Below are 22,716 nucleotides of genomic sequence, written 5' to 3' on the forward strand. Positions count from 1 at the left end.
TTTTCTTGAATGTTGGGAGCATCTTTTTTTCTTCCTACTGGGGATTATTTTTCTGATGTTGGTAACTATAATTTATTTAAAAACACAAAATTAAAAACTACAAAGATGCTCACACATACACACACACAGACACACAGACACACACACAGACACACACACACACACACACACATCTATATTCCAATTCCACCAAGGGAACCTTCTCACTTTGTCTTTACAAAATATCTGGTATCATACAGCAAAATGATAAATCATCTGGAATAAAAGTCAACGTCGAAAATAATGTTGAAAGGTTAAAATAATTTAAGACTGTTTTTGACTTTGTTTCTATCAACTCCTTAGAAGTCTCCTGGGTTGAATTATAAATACAGAAAAAAAGCTTCCTCGAGGAAATTGCAAATTTATGGAAGATGGTAGACTGGGCTGTTGGCGCAAGGTTAGTGGGGGTAGTTAAGAGTGATCCATGCAAAATCTGTGTTTGCTTCTTTCACTTTGACAACACTAACATCTTCAGGTATGTCCTAACTTAACCTGCACAACTAACTACATAGATATATAAAGATATATCTATACACATGTGTATGTATCCTCATATTTCTATATCTTCATATATGTATACACACATATATATGCATATTTACATACATATACATGTATAAATATGCATATGTATGTGTATATTATACATATGTGTATATACTTATATGTGTATATACATATATATTATAACCAATAAAGCGATAGATAGATAGATAGATAGATAGATAGATAGATAGATAGATAGATGTGTTACAATAGTGTTTGGTACTGTTTGAGAGCATACTCCAGTATGTAGGAGTAACATTGGAACAACAGGAGAATGGCACATGAGGCTAGTTTCCCCTGAGAAAAGAGTTTGTTGCTGACCCAGAGCTGTGAGGACAGTGGGTCATCTCTCTCCTACTTGGGAGAAGTAAGGGGTTAAGGCATCCTGGTTTACTTATGTCTCTCAGTCAGACTTTTATCTGATCCTTCCTCCCTTTCTCCCCTGCCCACCCCTCTGTAAATGTCAACCACTTCCTGATGATTTCACACCTTTCTGTTCTTTGTGAAGAAACCTGGGTGTTAATGGTACAGCATTGGGTACCATTGTATGCGCCGGCTGTCTGCTATTTAAGCTGAGGGATGCCTGCGGAAATCAAGTAAGAGAAGGTGAAGAAATGAGACTTAGAAATAGGCTAAAATCCACCTTTAAGCAACAATTTGATGTATTAGCAACTTTTACGTGTTGCATTGTAGAAACATTTTCTTTTTAAAGCCATGTATTGAAAGGAGTTTAGCAGAGGAGAGAAAGCTGACTGTTTAAAAATCTAATCAAAGACTAATAATCAGAGAGGGAGGAAGGAAGGAAGGAAGGAAGGAAGGAAGGAAGGAAGGAAGGAAGGAAGGAAGGAAGGAAGGAAGGAAGGGAGACAGGGAAGCAGGCAAGCTATCCCCACTTTTTATTCTACAGGTGTATTGACAAGAATCCAGCAATGGAAACGTGGTCAGTTGATCAGGTCTGCAAATGGTTGGTGGAAAAAAACTTAGGTGAGCTAGTCCCAAGGTTTCAAGGTAAGTTGTCTGTATCCTTTGCGTGGATTTTATTTGAGTTATGTAGTCGTGCGGGTGCGCTCTGTTGTGAAAGCTGCTTCTCTTGTCTAGGGTCTGTCTGTTTGTGGATGAGGAGCTGTTCTGATGAGGAACTTCATCTCTTCCCACAGACTGGGACAGTTTCCAGTTTACCTAGCATCTGAAGAGAGTGTTATTTCCAGATGATTGCAAACTCTTGGAAGTTACCTTTGATACAGACTTTGTTTGTTTCTTTTGTCTTACATAATCACTCGTGTTCTATACAGTATGGGATGTGACAGTGTTAAATAGCAAGTAGGAGGCATTATAAAAATAGCTTCCCCGAAAGACTTCTATTTCTGTTGACTGTAAAAACTGGCCTGGAGAAAGGGTATTAATATGCAAACAAACAAATGAAGTTTTTATTGGGACTTTTGTTCTGGTGATTTCTTAGCAGCAGGCTTCAGTTTGGAACTATGCTGTATTAGAGCCCTGACAGATAATGCAGTGACTGCCATCTCAAGCTTAGATAATCGTTTTAAAACCAGAACTAGTTTTATCTTCTTTCTGTGCCCATGTTTTCCTGGAAAGTGATATGAAAGTTAATTTTCATTTTTCCCAGAGGAAGAAGTCAGTGGGGCTGCACTCCTGGCCCTTAATGATCGGATGGTACAGCAACTGGTAAAGAAAATTGGACACCAGGCTGTTCTGATGGACTTCATTAAGAAATACAAGCAGGGCAATCAAGAGCTGAAGCCTACGGGAGGCCCCACAGAGACATCCACGCTGACCCTGGCACTAGCGGCCCCTGAGTGAGTACACCAGAGAACGGGCTAGGTTTTTGGTCCCTGATTTGCACAGCTATTGCCTTGTGGCAAAGAATCAAAGCTTTTAAAGCTGTGGACAATTTTCAGTTCGATGGTATGCACAGGATTTCTAATATTTGACCAGCATGTTTGAAGAATTGAGTCAGAATTTGTTGTTTTTCTTTCCACTGTTCTTTAAAAACCGACTGTGGTTGTTAAGGCAATCCTGCAGGCACGAAGTTCCTGTGCTACGTGATTTGGAGCCCACAGTAGAACGAATGGGTTAGGTGTAGAAACTGCATGTATGATGTAACTGGGCTACTATAAGAACCTGTGGCTGGTCCTTTGCCATGTCCCAAACTACTTGTTCATTTGTGTGTTTATTTGCCTAGGTCTCTCTGTTGTAACTAATTCATACTTTTCTCAAGGCCTTCACAATAGCAATTGCTAGCACCTTTGCCACAACTGAGTTTCATAATTCTTTGAAAACTGATCATAAAGTAAAGAACACTGTGACAGAAACACAGAGAAATCATTTAGAAAATTCACAGTGTCACAAAGAAGCTCTCAAGTTGGAGGGTGGCTATGTTTGTTAGTTTGTTTTTAATCTCTTAACTCCGTAATGGAAAGGAATGGTAATGAGCTTCATCAATTAAAATGTTTTACAAATCCATGCATCAAGATTCTTTAAGGTACTCTGATTTAGTATTTCCACACCGAGACTGGTCATAACTTTTAAGGTTCAATATTTGCTATTAACCAATCACCATTCTTTTTTTTTTTGTAAAATGTGATTTTGAATGTCATAATTTTTTTCCTTTTCTGAAATTAGGCCTATAATTATAAATATTTCTCTCTTTTTTGATAAACAATATAACATCAGAGAGACTTGGCTTAAGTAATTTAATTTCTATTTGGAGTGTTTGGATTATTTGGTAGCCATGAAGGGAGATTCTTAACTTTGGGCTAAAGATGTAGACGTGGTTAACTTGTAATTCTAGCAGTTAAAAGGTTGAGGCAGAAGGATTGCTGTGAGGGTGAAGCTGGTGTAAGGTACAGAGATAAATGTTGTCTTTAAAAAATAATAACAATAGTTATAAAGGAAGTCAAAGCGGAAATTCTTCCAAGTGATTTATTTGAAGGAGTTTTTTCTTTATGACCCTGGTTGCAGCAGGGTATTGGGTCTGTGACATTTGTGTGAAGTTCCCACTGTAACCTTTTAATGCTCTCTAGAAAAGGGGAGGGGTGAGCTTCAAAGGGACTGCAGTGTCACTTCCAAGAACATTTGGGTGAGCTGGAAGTCCCTCCCCAGTTGACTGGAATCTTGATCTTGCCTTGGGCATAGCTCAGAAAAAAAAAAAAAAAAAAAAAAAAAAAAAACCTGGCAGGCCATAAATCCACTTCTCTGCTCTGTAGCACACTAGAAGTTGTTGGACTGCCAAGAGCTCAGGACTTCATTCTTGGTTTTATTGGCTGACTTAGATTCATTCTGTTCCATGTTTGGAAGTTTTGTTTCTTCATCTGCATATCGAGAAAGCCTCTGAACCCGGAACTGCTTGAATTCACACCACAAAACACCACAATCTTTGGGCAAATCTGCCCTCCCTTTACCAGACCAACACAGTCCTCTGTCAATTATGCAATTTTTAAAAACAAGGTTATGACAAGTAGTTTCAACTGTAGCCAAGACGAGGCGTTCTGGTAGCCCAGAGATTTGTGGATGTTAGGTTCTTTGCTCTAGCTAGCACGTTCGACTTTAAGGGTTAGTGTAGTCTTGTTTTTAGGTGAAAGTATTCTGGTATGAAGTCACAACTTGCTTACTGGTTATATTTGCCAAGGACATTATTAACTGAGAAACACAGACTCTACTTAACAAAAGAAAGTTTCACCTCAACAGCATTCAAAACTATGCCAGACACTATATCAGATTGAGAGCTGGCTCAGTTGTGAAGAGATGGCTCAGTTGTGAAAATTGAGAATACGAGTTCATTACACAGCACCCACATGAAAGGGCAGGTGTAGTGACAAGCCTTGGACTGGAGATGGAGAAAGGCAGACTCTTGGGGCCTGCTGTCCTGCCAGCTTAGAAAATCAGCAAGCCCCAGATCATAATAAGACAAGGTGGATAGTTCACGAGGACTGACATCTGAGGTTGACTTCTGCACACACACAGACACACACACACACACACACACACACACACACACACACCCTCTGCCAGATGGATGAAGGCAGTACGGTGAACTGGCATCAGCCTCATTGTGTGAGGTGAGGCACAGGACCTTCTTTGCAGTGTTCTAGCCATGAGTTTCATGTGAGCTTGGATAGGATGAAGATGGGTTGAAGCTTCCCCTTCAAACATTGCGAGATCAATGGTTATTGCTTCTATTTAACATCCCATGACCATTACACGGCTCTTTGTTCCAGGCACGAACAAAACCCTGGTCCCACCAGCCATGGGGACCAGACATCTTTATATCCAGCCGTCCTTGACAATAGACTCATTGACCAAAGAGTATTGAAGCAGAGGTGAGACACCAACTTTATAATATTTTTAAAGTCAAGTGATGTTTGTCTTTATTTTTATGACACTTTGTGTGCTTAAATATACTGTAATTTAAAACTTTTTTGTTGTCCTAAAAGGTAAGCTTTTATCAAGTGATGGAGTTGCTGAGTAAAATACCAATGTTGAATTGACAAAAAAGTTTTGATGATGTTAAACATTTCTTTCAGGTATTTATTCTTAGGTGGGGAAAAGTATATTCATCCATCATAATCTAACCAAAGTAATCTGGAAATAGTGTCCTGTAGAGCTTGAATGGAGTACAGTCTATGGTTTTGCCTTCTAGTTTATGGGTAGCTTTAACTCGACTATTCCAGAGACAGAAACTGTTTTGCTAAGCAGTTTCTCAAGTGTCCTACCCTGGACCTGACACTGTGATACTTCAGTGTCTGGGTTCCATTGCATCATAAGGGAAAAAAAAAAACTATGGACCTGGAGAACCACATGTAGGAATTCAGTGTTCAGACAAAACTGAAGAGGGGTAGCAGGTAATAGGTACTTCAGCATCTTTCTCTAGCCTCTTACAGTCTCCCAGTTCAGGCAGTCCATGTATCCACCATGCATGGGAAGAGTCCCTGCAGAGTGAAACATTTCAGGTGTGGAGGAAATATTCAAAACAACCAACCAGTGTGTGTGTGTGTGTGTGCCTGTGTGTGTCTTTATGCATCTGTGTGTCTATGTCTGTATATGTATATGTGTGTTTGTGTTTGTGTGTATGTGTCTCTGTGTATCTGTGACTGTGTGTGTGTGTCTGTGTGCATCTGTGTGTGTCTATGTTTGTATATGTTTGTATATGTTTGTATATGTTTGTATATGTATGCCTCTGTAGGTATCTGTGTATGTGTCTCTCTGTGTGTCTGTGTTTGCATGAGTGTGTGTGTGTTTACAAACCCTTTACATTTGTCATCTGATTTAGTCTCCTTGGCACAAAAGAGATATTGCTTTCTCTTTTTTATAAATGAGTAAAACGGAGAGTTTAAGAAGTCAAGGGGGTTCGAGATCGTTTCCTGATAGTTTTTAAATAGTCTTTGTGTTACAGCCCAGCTGCCTTTATTTCACAACTCTTTGGGGAATGGTGAACTAGGAGATGGAAGAGAGAGCTACCATCGTCTACCTCCAGCTTGGTGGTGCAGGTTTGTAACAGCAGTTACCCGGAAGGCTGAAGTAGGAAGATCACTAGGTCAAGGTCACCCTGCACAACTTAGTGAAATGTTATCTCAAAATAAAACCTGAAACAAAGTCTGGGGATGTGGCTTGGGAAGGTGAAAGGGAGATAAAGCCTAGGCAGAAATCAGTTCCCTGGGCATTCCTGGTTCAAATGATGGTCCAGAAAATGCAAAACCATTTCCAAGGCAGCTTCATTCCCACCTTTCTGCCCACAGACTGTTTGATTCCTAAAGCTTCCCTTTGCTGTGACTCCATGACACAATGACCTGTGAGATTCCAGCTGTCCTTCCCTAGATGAAGCTGCTGGTATTGCTACTGTCCCTGTTGCAGTGTAAGGAGAAACAGGGGTAAGAACTAGAGCATGTACCTTCTCACCATCTCCGACCCTCTGCTGAAAAACACAAATGATGACACTCATATTTGCCATCCTCCATCCTATCTACCAAGTGGAAGGAATCAAAGCAAGACTGCTTTAGAATTTAAGGGGACAGAAAGGCTTAGAAATCAGAATATACATGCCCACAACTTTTGTCTGGGGGCTTATGTATTAGATCACCTATTACCTCTCTCTAGAAAGGAACCTCAAATTTTGTGTGTGTGTGTTATATACACGTACATACACATGCTCATGCACACATATGTATACATGAACACACACACATATATATTCATATACGCTTGAATGTAAAAAGCAAAAGTCCATGAAAACTAAAGACAAAACAGGCTTATTATAAGAAAAACAACCAACAAAATCTGAGGCAGAATCTTTAAATTCCCTGAGCTCTGAGGGCCTGGTTCCATGCTTTCCTCCTTTCCTGCGGCCCTGCCTGCCTCCTTCCCTTGCTTTTCCTTAGGAAGATGCACTGTTCCGCCAGTTATTGATGCTCAGTTCCCTCTGCACTGCCTCACCCAGCAAACTCCAAAGAAATTCTCTCTGAAAATAGGTTAGATCTCCAGTGCCATCTGACCCAGTTATTCAATATTGTTTCACTCATGTAGCTGGGAAGGAAAACTAACAGATCCTACATGGGTCAAATGATTCCTTCTAGGCAATTGGCTCTGTGAGACAAGATAAGGCCACTGTGGTCTTAAAGACTGGGGTAGGAGAGATGATGCCTTCACCTCATGCTTCATCGCAGTGATAATACCAGCCAGTCATGCAAAAGGAAATAATTAAAGTCATCCTCTATCCTTTCCTTCTGTCCTTCTGCTATTCTAGACACTTGATAATTATGTGTCAAGGGCCTCTTATATGTCCTTTATGTTAGTCTGTACAGTCCCATCATATGCCTACCTGACTAAAACCTGCCCATGCTTTAAAACAGTAGCTCTCAATTTTCCTAATGCGTCAACCCTTAATACAGTTCTTCATGTTGTCGTGACCCCCCCCCCAACCATAAAATTATTTTCATTGCTACTTCATAACTGCAATTTTGCTACAATTTGGGACTATAATGTAAACATCTATGTTTTTCCAAGGTGTTAGGTGACCCCTGTGAAAGGGTCATTGGGCAACCCAAGGGGTCTTGATCACATGTTGAGAACTGCTGCTTTAAAACTGGTTAGCCCCATCCAGTGACGTCCAGACCATCTAGGTTCAGTCTTTCTATAAGCAGTACCTTCTCTGTAATTCGTATCCTGCTTACAAAAGTAGACAACGACCTTGGTTTATTAAAGTCTATAGTCCCTCCTCAGACTATAACAACCATAGAGATGGTGACTGGATCCTTTTATTTTATAAACAGAATTTATCTTACCCTATGGCACCTTAAAATCCAATCAGACTTTCAAAATTGAGCTGATGAATGTGAACCAAAGAAAGGCAATAGATTTTTGGAAGACATGATATATGTTTGAATAGCAATAACTTGGTTTTTAGACCTTTTGAAGCATTCAGTACCAAATATGCTGATCTTTCCAAACCACTTCTGGGTTTATTTCCGATTGACTTATTATAGGCAATAAATTCAAAAGTATTTGCCCACTGGACTTTCATGAAGCCAACTGATTTCAAGAGGTAGGAACAGGTTACAGAGCAAGTGCTAATTTGAGAGCTCGGTTCCCTTCTACTTCCCTCCCCAATAGTATGTCTGTGACTACCTGGAATGTAACACCACATGGCACCCGTGAGGCCTCAGTGGTGTCCATCATAACTAAGCACATGGTACTTGCTATCAGATCCCACTGAGGCACCTGACAATCTTGGGGACACTCCCCTGCTTTTCCCTTGTGATTTCCACAAGAGACTCTCTGCACATGAGAGCTGACCTGGAGGCTCAGCCTCTCCTGACTTTGTCTCTGGGGAAGTCTGTGGTTGTAGTTAAATCAGATGTATATCCCAGGGAGTGGGACACTGTGGCAGTCTGGTGCAGCAGACGTCTCGTGGGTGACAGGTGGTTGATCCTGTGCCAGTTACTGAATGGTTTAAATACCTTTCTATGTGCAAAGACCATTAGGAGACATCGGCATCATGTGCTAGTGATGTGCTAGAAATGGTTTCCTCTGCAGTGGAATTCTTTCTTTTTTAAAATCTACCCCAAATCTCTTGCAGTGCCCAATAAGACAAGGGATCGGATAAACCAAGGTTTCCTACATGTTGCTTTAAAGACTCTCTACTTGAACTTTAAAGGCATGGGCAGACGCTCTGCTTCTGCCTTGGGGCATAATTACAAGTTAGTCATGGTTTCAAGCATATTTAGAGATTGTTTTAATGACTTTTCTCGTGGTCTGGCTACTGCTGTGTGATGGAATAGAAGGAGCTTCTGCATCCACTCTGCCACGCAAATATCAACATTTCTGATATATTAGTTATAGTCGTTATCATGTGGGAATCTCAGACAAGAGACAGCAACAAAGCTGTGTATGCGTTCTACCCCAGAATGTAATAAGGGAAGGGTCAATAAAGCATGCCACCTAGTTAGAGTTTCTAGTAAAGGTTCTGATCAGATGTGCAGGGAGACTTCTCAGCAATGCTGGTGAATGAAACCAGGGCCTCATACATGCTACGTGAGCACTACCACTGTGCTTTGTCTCAGTCTTGTGATTAGCATTCTCAGCTCCTATATGCTTCTCTCCTTGGCTCTGTTGTGCAAGAGCCATGGGAGGTGAGTACCAGAGACTAGTCATCCTGTGTAGTATCAACTAATGTTCACTATTTAAGAGAGAGAGTACTTTCTTTATGTACTTTCCGTGTGTGTGTGTGTGTGTGTGTGTGTGTGTGTGTGTGTGTGTGTGTGTGTGTGTTTTCCATTGGGTCAAATCTGTGTGACCAGATTAGAAGACTGAAAAGGCTTGCAGGAGACCCTTGGAGTTAGAGGGCAGGTCTTGAGGCCCTCTGTCATACCAGGTGGTTCACACACAGCTCTGCAAGACCGATGAGCTGAAAGGGGTAAATGTACGTATTATATTAGCGTGTTAACCCTGAGATGGCTGGGTTAGTAAGGCTGGGGACAGAGACAAGCAAATAATTGAGAGCTCAGTTTTGAAGACTGGCTTTGTCACTTAACAGTTGAGTGAGATGTTTCCTGGAATAAGTGGGCCTGTATTCATCTGTAAAATGAATAGAATGGTAAATGGTGTGTTGTATGAAAAGTTCTTAGGACCTGGCATACAGATGGCAGTCATAAGAATCACATATCTTTTATATTATCTAGCAAACCGTGGGTCTAATGAGATTCTGGTCTCAGCTCTCACAGGTTGTGATTCCAGGTGGAAGAACAAGGTTACACCAGGATGCTTGAGCAGCCAGGCCTCCTGGGACTCAGGATCTAGGACAGAAAAGGCAACTTACACTGGAAGGTCTGAGAGTGATGGCAGCAAGCAGGACGAGGAGTCCTATGGGTCAAAGAGAGGAAGGGAGAAGCTTCCAGAGCTCATAGTCAGACCTTGATAACACTACAAGGGCATCAGAGAGCACATCCACAGGTGGCTGTCCTACCCAAAGGTCTTCGTTTGAGACCTATTAACAGGGAGTAGGGCTACTGTTTTCATGGTGAAAAACTTCCAGTGTAAAATCATATAATAACAACTATGAGGGAGCTTGTAGATAAAAAATAAACTTACCCAATAAACCTATAATTCTTTGTGTAATATCTGTTATTTCCATAAAATAGAAAATACTTAAGACTGCTGACCTAAGTCAGGATTAAACCATCAGTTAACTCTCCAATATGCCAATGTTTCTGAGTGCTTGTTGCATGCTAGGTATTGTTGGAAGCATTGAAGAAGCAGCAGGAAGTGACATCTGCTTCGTTGACCTTGTATCCTGCTGGGCTACACAGTGAGTTATGGGCTAACTGGAGCTACACAGAGAGACCCTGCACCAACTCCATTTCAAGACTAAGAATAAATAAATTGACAAATAAACAAATGGTAGCTAATTCAGAGCCAATGTGAGTAACTGTAGCCTAGAGCACAAATCCAAGTTGCTCTGAGTGATAGGTGGAAGATGTTATGGAAATTTTAATAGCAGAACAAAGAAAAACAGCTAGCTGGGCTACACAGAGCAAGATAATCTCATCTGTAGGTTTTAGGTGTCATAACTGTCTTGTCTTTAAGGGCTGTTGGAAGCTAGTGTGGTCTGCTAAGTTTACTAATGCATTCCAAAGGCTTTACTTAATAGTCACACAGATGTTAAGGCAGACAGAGAAGTTTGAAACAAATGACTGTAAAGGAGACTTAGCTAAGAACGGTTGGCTCCAGGTGGGCAGTATTTGGTCTCACCCCATAATTATGAAGTTGTAGTCACTTTGAAAGCCTTTGGGGTTTTCAACAGGCAGGAGGGCTTTTCAGAGAAAATGAAATCTCAAATCAGAGCAGCCTGTGGGACCTGGTCATTCCATTCAGTCCCTGGGGAGTATGACCTTTGTCTCCCGTCCCCTCTGGGAAGTCGTATTAGTGCTGCCTCTGGTGGTGGTGACACTTTTTTGTCATTGGCATTCTGGTGGCTCCCTTGCTGGGTGTGGGCTGTTCTGATACAATGGAAACATGCTTTTGTTGTGAAAGATGTGAATTTTGTGTATTTAGCCACAAGTTTCTAGAAGAGTTTCTATCTGTAATGTCAGAGTTTTGTTTGCTTGTTTGTTTGTTTGTTTGTTTGTTTGTTCATTTGTTTGGAGGCAGAGCCTCCCTCATGTAGTCCAGGCTGCCCTCAAACTTGCCCTGCAAGAAAAGATGCCTTCCTTCCCTCTGTCTTTGTCTGCCAAGTTCCAGGTTTACAGGCTTGCAAAAATCATGCCCAGTTTTTACATCATCTTATGTTTAACATTTCTTTCCTTCACACATTCCTAGATCTTTCTGGAACGTTGCTATCACAATCCATTCCACACAGTGAGGGCAGAATGTTACTGCAGCCTCTGGCCACAAAAACTTGGCTTTGCACACAGGGAAAATGAAGTAAAATATATAAAATGGATTTACTTTCATCTTTACATTTGAGCCAATAAGGAGAGAACTTTTTTTTCTGTATCTCCTTTTCCACAGCAATATGTAGAGAAAGAATGGGACCACACACACACACACATACACACACACACACACACACACACACACACAATTTAACTTAGCTGTGAGTCCCTGTGAGATGAACTGAGAGGTCACAAAAATCACAGTTCTTACTTTTCAGGTTCTTGTTATAACCCAGGGGCCTGGTCTTCAGTGATGGGGTCCTTTCTCAGCTCTCAGAGGGATATTCCCTGTTGACCTAGAAAAGAAAAGAATACTTTTTAAAATCCTAATTTGCAAGGAGATCTGATATACAGTACAGAAATCAAGATAGGCAAGAATAGTCCCAGGTCCACAGGGTGGGTTCTAGAGCAGGCAGGGATGTTCATTGAGGTAAGGAAGCACACAGTAGGGCTACCAGAGTGGAGAAGAGCATCCACTAGAGGAGAGGCTTAAGCCAAGCTTGGAGGTGGGTGTTAAAGCTAAATAGATAAATTAGCATCTCTTTCCTTCACCCTGGAGTGAGGCATTCCAGATGTTTTTGTAAGGTTCATACCTTGCTATTTTAAACACAGATCTCTGCCAGTAGATACTTGAAGTTATACAATCAAAGCCCAGATTAATGTGGCGGCATAAACCACCACCTTGAGAAGTAGATGATACAAGAGATGCAATGTGGGAGAATTTCATGACAACTGGAGATGGGGAGTAAAGATGAAAGAAGTCAAGGCTTTTCTAAGAGGAAAGTATATGGTGAATGTAACATGAGATTGGACATTGTGTTAGCCGCGCACAGCAGTTCTCACAGGCGGAGTAGCTTGTGCAACACACATTTATATTCTGATTTTAGAGTCTCAGATTTAAGGTCAGAGAGGTGACCAGTTCTTTCTCTGATAAGAACCAATTCGTGCTCTACGAACGGCCATTGTGTTGGCTAGGTTTATGTCAACTTGACACAGCTATGGCCATATGGGAGGAGGGAGCCTCAGTAGAGGAAATGCCTCCAGATGATCAGGCTGTAAGTAGACAAGCCTGGAGAACATTTTTTAAATTAGTGACTGATGTTGGAGAACCTAGCCCATTTTGGATAATGTTACCTTTGGCTGGTGGATTTGGATTCTATTAGAAAGCAGGCTGAACCAACCATGAAAAGCAAACCAGTAAGCAGCCCACCCCCCCCTCCCCCCCAACGCTGCCACCATGGCCTCTGCATCACCTCCTGCCTCCAGATTCCTACACTGTTTGAGTTCTTGCCCTGACTTCCCTCCATAGACCCTGATTCTGTATATGTCAGCCAAATAAAACTCTTTGCTCCCCAAGTTGCTTTTGGTTATACAGTTTCATGACAGCAGTGGTGACCTTAACGAAGAGATCCACCTTCTCTTTACTTCCTCACATGACCTTGAGAAAAAAGATGCACTTCTAGTATCTCTTCTTCATAAGAGAATAATAAGTCTCACTCAACCTCCTGTCCCTCATCTAGCTCAAGATCCTTGGACAGGGCCGAACACAGTCATGTCACATGGGTTCAATATATGGAATCTAGGGAGAAGAGGAATCTATGATCAAAGCCAAGATAAATGTGGGCTTTAATCTAAAACGAGAGTCGAGTTCCTTTTTTTAAGATGATAAATTATTTCAGATGCATGAAAAGAGAGGTAAACCGTGTCAAACTGTTGACAATAGGAGGGAAAACAGAGCGAGTATTGGGGTATGGACAAATGCTCAGCAGTTAACAGAGCTTGCCGCTTTTCCAGAGGACTCACATTAGGTCCCCAATTCCTCCATTGAGTAGTTCGCAACTTGTAATTCCAGCTCCAGAGAATCCGAAACCTCTTGTGTATCCACACACACAGGGCATGGATACACACATACCCATAAATAAAAAAAATGAGACTTCAAAAAATGAGACTTGGTGACAGGAGCATTCTCAAAACAAGGATTGAGGGGAGGTGAATAGGATTTAAAGCAAGGCACGGCGCTGCCTGGATGCATTGCTTGGAGTTTAAGTGGGGAGTTGGATGCAAATTTTTTCCATTCACTTTTCTCATTTTTTTTTAAACAAAAGCATCGTACATCAACCTTGCTAAGGGATGGGTCTGCCCCACTCAAAGAAAGAATCCCTGTCTTGATGTAACAGCTAAGTCTCTTCTGCTCTCTAGAGATACTCAGCATTTTCTGTGCAGGTTTTCCCTAGCAGGCTGATGATACTCCACTGAACCTGTTCTGCTCTGCACTGAAACAACATGATTACCCTATGTGAACCCCACTAAAGTGTAGGTAGTCGGCTTTTTGGGAAGAGCTGAATGATTTTTCATTCTTCTCACACTTAGACAAAGTTAGAAAGCCAATGAGTCTTTTATGGGAACTCTCATCTCATCATTTAAAAAACTGATGCAAAGTTAAAAGTGTAATGTTTCCGTAGGGCAGGTGAAATTACCAATAAGAACTAGGGATGATGGATAGGTCAATCTGCTTGCTCAATGATTCCACATTGTATAAATATTCTATAGGTATACCACAGTATCACTTTAATTTCATAAATATATACTACAATTATTATTTCTCAGTATCTGAAACAAATTTGAAACTGTAGCAATGATACTGTCATTTGTCAAATTGCTGGCTTTATTCTAAATTTTATTATGACCATATATTTTTATCACTGTATGAACTGAGCAGTTAGTAAGCAGTATGCTCTCAAACTGGGGTCACATTAACATATTTTAAATGGTTCGGGGGTTATTTTATACCCAGAATTGAAAATTGAGCTATTGGTGTGGTGATAAGCTTGACAGAGAGTCCAAACTTCAAAGTCAAAAGAGAAATATTAGTGTCCTTTTAACCTGGGAGTCTATTCTACTCCTATACCTAGTACAGGACAACCTGCTGGTGCTGTGCTAAACTCTAGTTTGCTAAAAGCACTGGGAGTAACTTTAACATCTTTTAAGATGTTACACATACTTTTATAGATGGAAAATAGCTGTAGCTGCAGCTATCTACTTCCCATTATGAATATATTTGTTAGGTTTTGAAAGTCCTCTTTCTTGCATAATAGTCATTTTCTCTAGTGTTTGTTTGCATTGCTTAGATTATATTCAGACCAAAAATGTGTTGCTTGAATGGAAAGAAAGGAAAAATTTGGGTGTCTTTGATTTGTTTAATCTGTCTAGTTGAAACATGAGGGACTATTATCATCAGTGGATCCTGTCTGAGTCATGCTGCATTCTGAATTTTTTAAAGAATTATTTTTTTATTCTGTATATGTATGTGTATATGTATGTGTATGTGTATATGTGTATGTGTATGTATATATATATATATATATACTGTAGCTGTGTTCAGACACACCAGAGGCCATCAGATCCCATTACAGATGGTTGTGAGCCACCATGTGGTTGCTGGAAATTGAACTCAGGACTTCTGGAATAGCAGTCAGTACTCAAATGCTGAGCCATCTTTTCAGCCTCACATGTCTGAATATTTGACAGAATAATTTCATGCCTTATAGTCCCCTAGCCTAATGAGGACAAGGGGACAAGAAACAGAAAAAAAATAGGTGCTAAAAAAAGAAAAATTATACTAAGTTCTATTCGATACCATTGGCATACTGAAGCTCTCTGTTGATGGAATGAAGTGGGCAAGGGTGACAGCAAGACTAGAAGGCCACTGAGAGTTTGTGACTGGGTTTGTTACTAAAAATTTACTGGAGAAAGCCGTTGGTGTGGAGCTGTACTGAAGCCTCCTATATCACCGGCCTTCTAAGACTGTGGGGACAGCATAAAGACTAATCCTCAACACTTGTCTGCACACCCTCTGCCCCTGTCTCTGTATGTAAGAGACAATGAATCTGCCCATGGAAGAATTGAGATCATGGGAAGAGAGAGGGGCGGTATAAGGGCAGCTGGCTTGGGATACTCCCATACGTGTTGGCAGAGTGGGTGAATGTAATGAGAGAGAAGCTTACTGAGAAATAATTTGAGCTGAAGTAGAAATTTATGTCTCAGGGTTGCTTGTTGCTATATTGAGTCCAGTATGAAATTTTTGGTATGCCTGGTATAGTCAGAACACTTTTCTCCATGGGTACAGAGAATGCCAAAGAAAGGATATGCGCCAGAGATTACCATAAAAAGAGACAAAAAGGCCTTCTGTTTCCCGAGTTCCCACCTTCTATGCACATGCATTCTGATAAAGCATGGCTTATGGTACTAAAGGAAGCTTGGCTTCAACTGTGCCCAGAGAACTGACCTACGGAGACTCATGTAGGCATGTCTCTGTTGTCCTGTACTCTGTTGGCCACTGTTGCTCACCTACAGCCCATTTAATCCTGTTAGTGAGCTAGGTTGAGAGCCCCCAACTGCCTTTGATTAGTGGTAGCTTCCAAATGCTATGCTAGAGCCTTCTTCGCATTTGCATACCTAAGGACCAACCTCTGATTTAAGGTTTAGGTGTGGGTCTGAAGCTCAATTTTATAAACCATCTTATTGATGCTTAACTCATATGGCATAAGATCCACAAATTTCAAGGGTACAGCCAGTTATTCTTAGTAAATGTATGTTTAGCAGATTTTAATCAGCATTATCACAATCCATGTGATTGCCTGCAGCCTGCCACAGCAGATAACTGACAAAACATTATAGTGTCTGTCCCTTTGTGTAGTATCATCCTATGACTGAGTAAAAACATTTAACCTTATTTTAGTGTAGAGACCAGCTTTCCCATACTGAAATAGCCAAGGAACAACCGAATCAGGTGCATCTTGTATTTTGCTACAAATAGCAGCAGAGTAGATAAGATTTTTCTTAACTGGGAACTAAAACTAATGTATTTGGCTTCTCTTGCTTGGCAGAATTGCAGTTTACATTTTCTGTCTGTTAAGTATTCTGTTTGATTTCTAGATAAGCATCACAACTTGTTTCTTCAAGATATGTGGAGTAATATTCTCCAACACTATGCTTAATTTTAAAGCCTATGTGATTATGACATTTCTTCTAGGATGAGAAGTATTTATATGGTCTATTTAGGTGTTAGGGAAGTGGTTTATAGCCTAGATTTTCAGAGCATAGGGAAATAATATATTACATATAGATTTGAAACAAAATTTTACTCTTTGTGTTTTTATTCTACAGAAGAAATGTAAAACATGTTCTAGCAAGGCATAAAGCATTAGAGTGGACTAAGTCCTACATCTTACCGGAGTTTCCCTATGATGTCAAGTGCATGTTGGTGGAGCAGAAGCGCCCCGACCACAGCATGCGGATAAGGATCATTGAGTTTCTCCAGGCAGATATGACTAAGTACCTGGAAGGCTCACTGTGAGTAACAGTGAGAACGTGCTGAGTGGAGGAGGGAGCCATGCGCAGTGAACAGTAGAATTTGTTAGGAACCAAGTTCTCTTGGCTTATGGGGACATAGCAAATAGAAGTTCAATATGTGCAGATTTAGGAGACAGACTGGGGTTATTATCTCAGTTGGTTAAATATTTGCTGCATAACCCCCAAACCCATATAAAAGTTCCGGCATGGCTGCACATGCTTGTAACTATTGCTCTAGGCTTGAAGAGCCAGCCCACCTTATCTAACATGACCCAGGTCCCAATGAGAGACCCTGTCTCAACAAACAAGGTGAACACACATGAGAACAATGTTAACTTAAGGCTTCCAGATCTGCCCACAGAAACACATACACACACACACACACACACACAGAGCACATACTAACACACATACATACACCACACACACATACATATACATACACCCTACACACAAACATGAGGAGAGAGAACATTACACTAACACATACACACCACACACACATACATCACACACACACACACACACACTACAGACATACAATGCACATTAACCCATACATACAGACAACACACTAACACACACATACACATATACATATATACACATATACTCTCCCCACACACACAGGGAGAGAGAACACACACTAACACACAACACATACACATACAGACACATACACATACATACACACACATATGCACACTCCTTGCACACACACATACACGCACACACACACACATACATACACACACACACACACACACACACACGGACGGACGGACACCATAGTAACAGAAAGCTTAGAAATCAGTGTGTGCTTTAGATTCACCTTAACTGCGGGCTGCTGGAAATGAATTCTCTCTTATCTGTTGTGGTAAACAGGTACCCCACCACCCAGCAGTACAACGACGTGGTCAATGCTCTGCTGCAGGCCCACCCTTTCCTGGATGAGGACGGCTGTGGCTTTGTAAGTGACTATGTGGGCCCACCACACTGTTCATCGCAATCCATTTGAGATTGGAGCTTTGCATTTTCCACTCTGGCTCTAATATCTTCATTTACTTAATTTTCTTTTAACTTTAAGATTATATTTATATCATTGATTCCTTTCCTCCCTCCAAACCTTTTCATATGCTCCTTGCACTCTCAGATTCATGGCCTCATTTTTATTGTTTTACATGCATATTCATATGTGAATATATATTCCTAAATACAACTGCTCAGTCTGTATGATACTGTCATGCATATGTTTTCAGGGCTGTCCACTTTGTATTGAAAAACCAGCTACTGCTCTCTTTCCCAGCAAAGACTATTTCTCCCACTCTCAGAATTTCTTAGTTGCTTGTAGTTCTTTGTGTAGAATTGAATTTGTGTTCTCACTCACTCTCTCTCGCTGTGTGTGTGTGTGCCTGTGTCTGTTTGTACCTATATATATATGTATCTCTCTGCCTGTGCATCTCTCTCTCTCTCTCTCTCTCTCTCTCTCTCTTAGCTTCCATATCTTTCGTTTCTTTGTCTTAGTTCTCTCTTCTCTCTTACCTTCAGCTGTGAGTCACCATCTTTCTGCCCCTCTCCTAAAGCCATCTGGAAGGTCCTGTATGACTGAAAGTGCCCAGTAGGAGAAGTGGATGATGGAGTGTTTCTTGCTTTCTGATCTAATCAAAGGGAAGTTGTCTCGAAGCCCTTGAAGGGCTTTGCGGTCTTGTCCTCATCCTCCCTCTCTAACTCTGCTGTCTGGATCAGGTAGACTCTAAGGATGCTCCACAAAACAGTTTCATGGAGTTTATCCTTCAGGAGCCAAAGAGATTCTGAGGTAAATGATGTGAAGATAGATCCTGCCACCAAAGCTTTTGAAAGATTCCAGAGCTCTAAGGAGAACAAGGGTTGAGGACTGCTGCTCTAGCATTCTTAGAAACTGGGCATACAGACAGACATATTAGAGTTTGGCAGGCTGGAGCAGGAGGACCAGGAGTTTGAAGGCAGCCTGGTGCTGTGTTAAGCAAAACAAGAGGGGAATCTTCATGTCATCATTGTACAAAGGAAACATGCCTAACGTTATTGGACTGTACACCTAAAAAGTACTTTAAAATTGTAACAAAGAGTTGAATGTTCATCACAGGAAAAGTATGCTATAAGAAGCAACCATGAGAAACTGGAGGTATATGGAGCTGAAGATATATTGCTACTCCTGTGTCTGTCCTTATATAAATCCACTTTGGTGAACATGGTTAACATGATAGAGATTCGGTAGCTTACCATCTTAAGTACACATAGGCAAGGAGTTTTTTTCTCACACCCCACCCCCATCATTCTCTCCTCTTTCTCTCCTTCCCTTTTCCCTTTCTCTCTATCATTGTCCCATTTTCAGGTAAAAGCTTAATATATATGAACCAAGTCAGAAGATTCTGAATGACAGAAGGCCTTAAAAAGCCTCATTTACCCCTCCAAACTCAGAAAAGATGTGGCATCCCATATCTGGAAATAATAGCGAGTCAAGACTAGAATTCAGTCACTCTTGCTCACAAAGGATGCCATCATTTTAAAAAAAAATGTGATTCTGTATGTAGGATGTGCTATAAACTGACTCAGTTTTTCTCTTACTAAAATCAAAATAGTGTAACCAAGCGACAACAAAAAAATCTAGGATTCTAACATCTCCAATCATGGCATTGTAGGTAATACTGACCCTCTGTGCTTCTTCTACATCAAGATACAATATAATGTTCTTCTGATCAGTGATGTGGTGGACAGAATTTTAGGCATGTCTCTATCTCTGTAAATCCCACATCCTTAGCTTCAGTCTCTGACACTGCACTATGTGGTTAGGAGCAGGGGGATGCATTTGTAGTGAATGTGAACAGATTGCTTTCATGTCATTGGTCCCCAAGCAAGACAGGTTTTACCTAGCACACTGTTTCATATATCCCAGGGGGCATAGAGATACTTGAAAATAAAGGGGAGTATTTCTAACAAGTCTTACACATATAAGCAAATAAATAGTTATATTTTAAAATTCTATTCTGTTTCTCTTCCTGTCTCTCTTCCTCTGTCTCTCCCTGTCTTTGTTTGTCTCTCTGTCTCTCTCTGTGCACTCCCACCCCCACCTCCTGCCTCTCCGTTGTGTAGATACTGGAAATCAAATTCAGGTCATCAGGCTTAGCTGCTAGTGCCTTCACTTGCTCAGCCATATTTCCTGCCATTCAATTACATTTTGAACTTTAAATCTATGGTTATTGAAGTGAGATACCTACGAAGTAAGGACTAATGCCCTGTGGGCTCCCATGGGCACCTGTGGGCATCTAATCTACATATGCTCCCATATATTATGCAAAAATAATATGAGACATGGAAAATAGTTTAGCAGGTTGTGGCCTCATTTGCACACTTAAAGATATAAGTGGAGAAGGTTGGTGCATGTATAGGTCTTTAACCAAACTCTCACCACATCTCTATATGAAGTTATGTTCATGCTAATTCCATGATGTAGAAAATGCCAAGCGGGGCTGGAGAGATAGCTCAGAGATTAAGAGCACTGGCTGCTATTCCAGAGGTCCTGAGTTCAATTACCAGCAACCACATGGTGACTTACTACCATCTGTAATGGGATCCAATGCCCTCTTCTGGTGTGTCTGAAGACAGCAACAGTGTACTCATATAGATAAATTTAATTAAAAATTTAAAAAGAAAAAGAAAAAAAAGAAAATGCCCAGAAACACTGAGAGAGCTACCATTGGTGTGTGTATGTGTGTGTGTGTGTGTGTGTTTGTGTGTGTGTGTGTATGTGTTTGTGTGTGTTATGATTCTATGTGTGCATTTATGTGCACATGCATGTGTGTGTGGTGTGTGTGCACATGTTCATGTATGTGCACATGCATTTGTGCATGGTGTGTATGTAAAAGGGAATGAAGAAGAAAAAGTAGAAGAGAGTGAGTACTTGGTTACTTTTAGGGCTGATTTTTATTTTAAACTGTCTTGAGATTTTTCAGACTTATACAGTGATTTCTGGTAGGTATTCAAGACCACGATTTCTCTTCCCAAGGTTACATTTGGTGCTAGATAATTCCTAGTTCTCTGTGGTGTGGATCCTCGTGACCACCATAGGACAGTGAGTGGGACCCTTGGTGTCCACTGGGTGTGTGTAACTCCTGTCCACTCTAGTTATATCACATGTCTTCAAATATCATGAGATTCAGGGAGGAGAAGGGAGGAGCACTCTCAGGCTGCTATTCCAGGTCCATTAGCTCATAAGATTTTGTGGTATTTATCTTCTTCCTGCATGGTGTTTGTGGTACATGACTGTTTAGAAACAAGTTACCCTAAACATCTTTTTGCTGATATTGTTGCTTTGGGGGTTAATTTCACCATACTGAGAACTGAACGCAGAGCCTCATACATTGTAAGCAAGCTCACTACCACAGAGCCATACCTCCCAGTCTTTAGCAAAGGCCTTTACATGGCAGTTTCCTCTATAGCAAAAATATTTTTATGCCCATGAAAATTAATAAAAGTTGCATAGTGTCCCATACAATCTGTATTCTGCATTGCATTTGGTTCTTCTGTTTCTGGATCTTTCTCTCTTTCTCTCTTTCTTTCTTTCTTTCTTTCTTTCTTTCTTTCTTTCTTTCTTTCTTTCTTTCTTTCTTTCTCTCTCTCTTTCTTTCTCTCTCTCTCTCTCTTTCTCTCTTTCTCTCTCTCTCTCTCTCTCTGTCTCTCTCTCTTTCTTCCTTCCTTTCTTCCTTTCTTCCTTCCTTCCTTCCTTTCTTTCTAATTTAATCTCTTTGTCATTTTCTGTGTTCTCTGGAGGCGAAAAGGTTTTTACTTTTTGGTCAAGTTGTTGTTTTTGTTTTTTTTTCCCCCTGCATCATGCAAAATGATGTGCACACTTCGCTTATCTGATGTTTCTCAATGATTATATTTGGGTTTGCAACACAAAGCATGTACCTGCCAGACGCTGCAGATTATGTCATGTCATAAGGAGCGCGTGATTTCAGACTGATTAAGAAAGCCGAGTCTGTGTAGGACTTCTCACATCCTTAGCTGGTGACTATGGGAATGGGGGATGGCTGGGCTCCAGCACAATTGTTTTCTACCTACTCATACTGTTATGTGATAGCTCACAGGGTGGGGCACAGAGCAGGTACTCAATTCACAGAGTGAACACTCCCATGGATGAGCATGCAGAATTGGTTCACTTGTGTTTGAGAGATGTGTGGAGCAAGGTTGAAGAGTTGTCCATCTCATGACATCCTAGCAGGTGATGGCTATGTGTGCAGCAGAGCTCCTGTCCCTTCTGAATTATAGGAAACACAAACAAATCAATCTGAGCTGGTTCATGTCAGGACTGAGAAAAACCACAAACCATCTACTGGTTTTATGCTGTTATAAGACAGCAATAGCAGAACATCCCAGCCTGGGGGAGATGACAAAGCATCTCTGAGTCATGCCATGCCCAGGAGCTTAATCTAGGCACAAAGCAGCTCCAGACTGGGCCTGTGGACCGCCTCCATAGGACTGGACAGATGCCAAGATGATTTAGGAATAACACTTTGTAAGCATCTTTCACAAGTAGCTAGTCCCAAGATTCATGCTCTCTCTTCCCTCTCCCCACCTTCTCTGGTTTTCCAAGACAGGGTTTCTCTGTGTAGCCCTGGCTGTCCTGGAACTGGCTCTGTAGACCAGATTGGCCTCAAACTCAGAGATCTGCCTGCCTCTGCCTCTCAAGGACTGGGATTATAGGTATGATCTGCTACCGCCACCCAGCATCATATAAAAACACAGTTTAGGAGTGGTGTGTGTGTGTGTGTGTGTGTGTGTGAACTCAGTAAAGTGC

General features: G+C 41.1%; 1 protein-coding gene across 1 annotated transcript in view; it reads left to right on the top strand.

Moving 5' to 3' along the window:
* Positions 1 to 1,514: 1,514 nt before the first annotated feature.
* Samd3 (sterile alpha motif domain containing 3) overlaps positions 1,515 to 22,716 on the top strand; it is a 52,654-nt gene continuing 31,452 nt past the window's right edge. Inside the window, exons 1-5 of the mRNA XM_021173945.2 lie at positions 1,515 to 1,593; positions 2,213 to 2,402; positions 4,824 to 4,925; positions 16,698 to 16,883; positions 17,769 to 17,853. Coding sequence (XP_021029604.1) covers positions 1,515 to 1,593; positions 2,213 to 2,402; positions 4,824 to 4,925; positions 16,698 to 16,883; positions 17,769 to 17,853 — 642 coding nt within the window. The remainder of the gene's footprint in view (positions 1,594 to 2,212; positions 2,403 to 4,823; positions 4,926 to 16,697; positions 16,884 to 17,768; positions 17,854 to 22,716) is intronic.

The sequence above is a fragment of the Mus caroli genome, unplaced genomic scaffold (genome assembly GCF_978045245.1).
Source record: "Mus caroli unplaced genomic scaffold, Mus_caroli_1 scaffold_9, whole genome shotgun sequence".
Classification (NCBI taxonomy): Eukaryota; Metazoa; Chordata; class Mammalia; order Rodentia; family Muridae; genus Mus; species Mus caroli.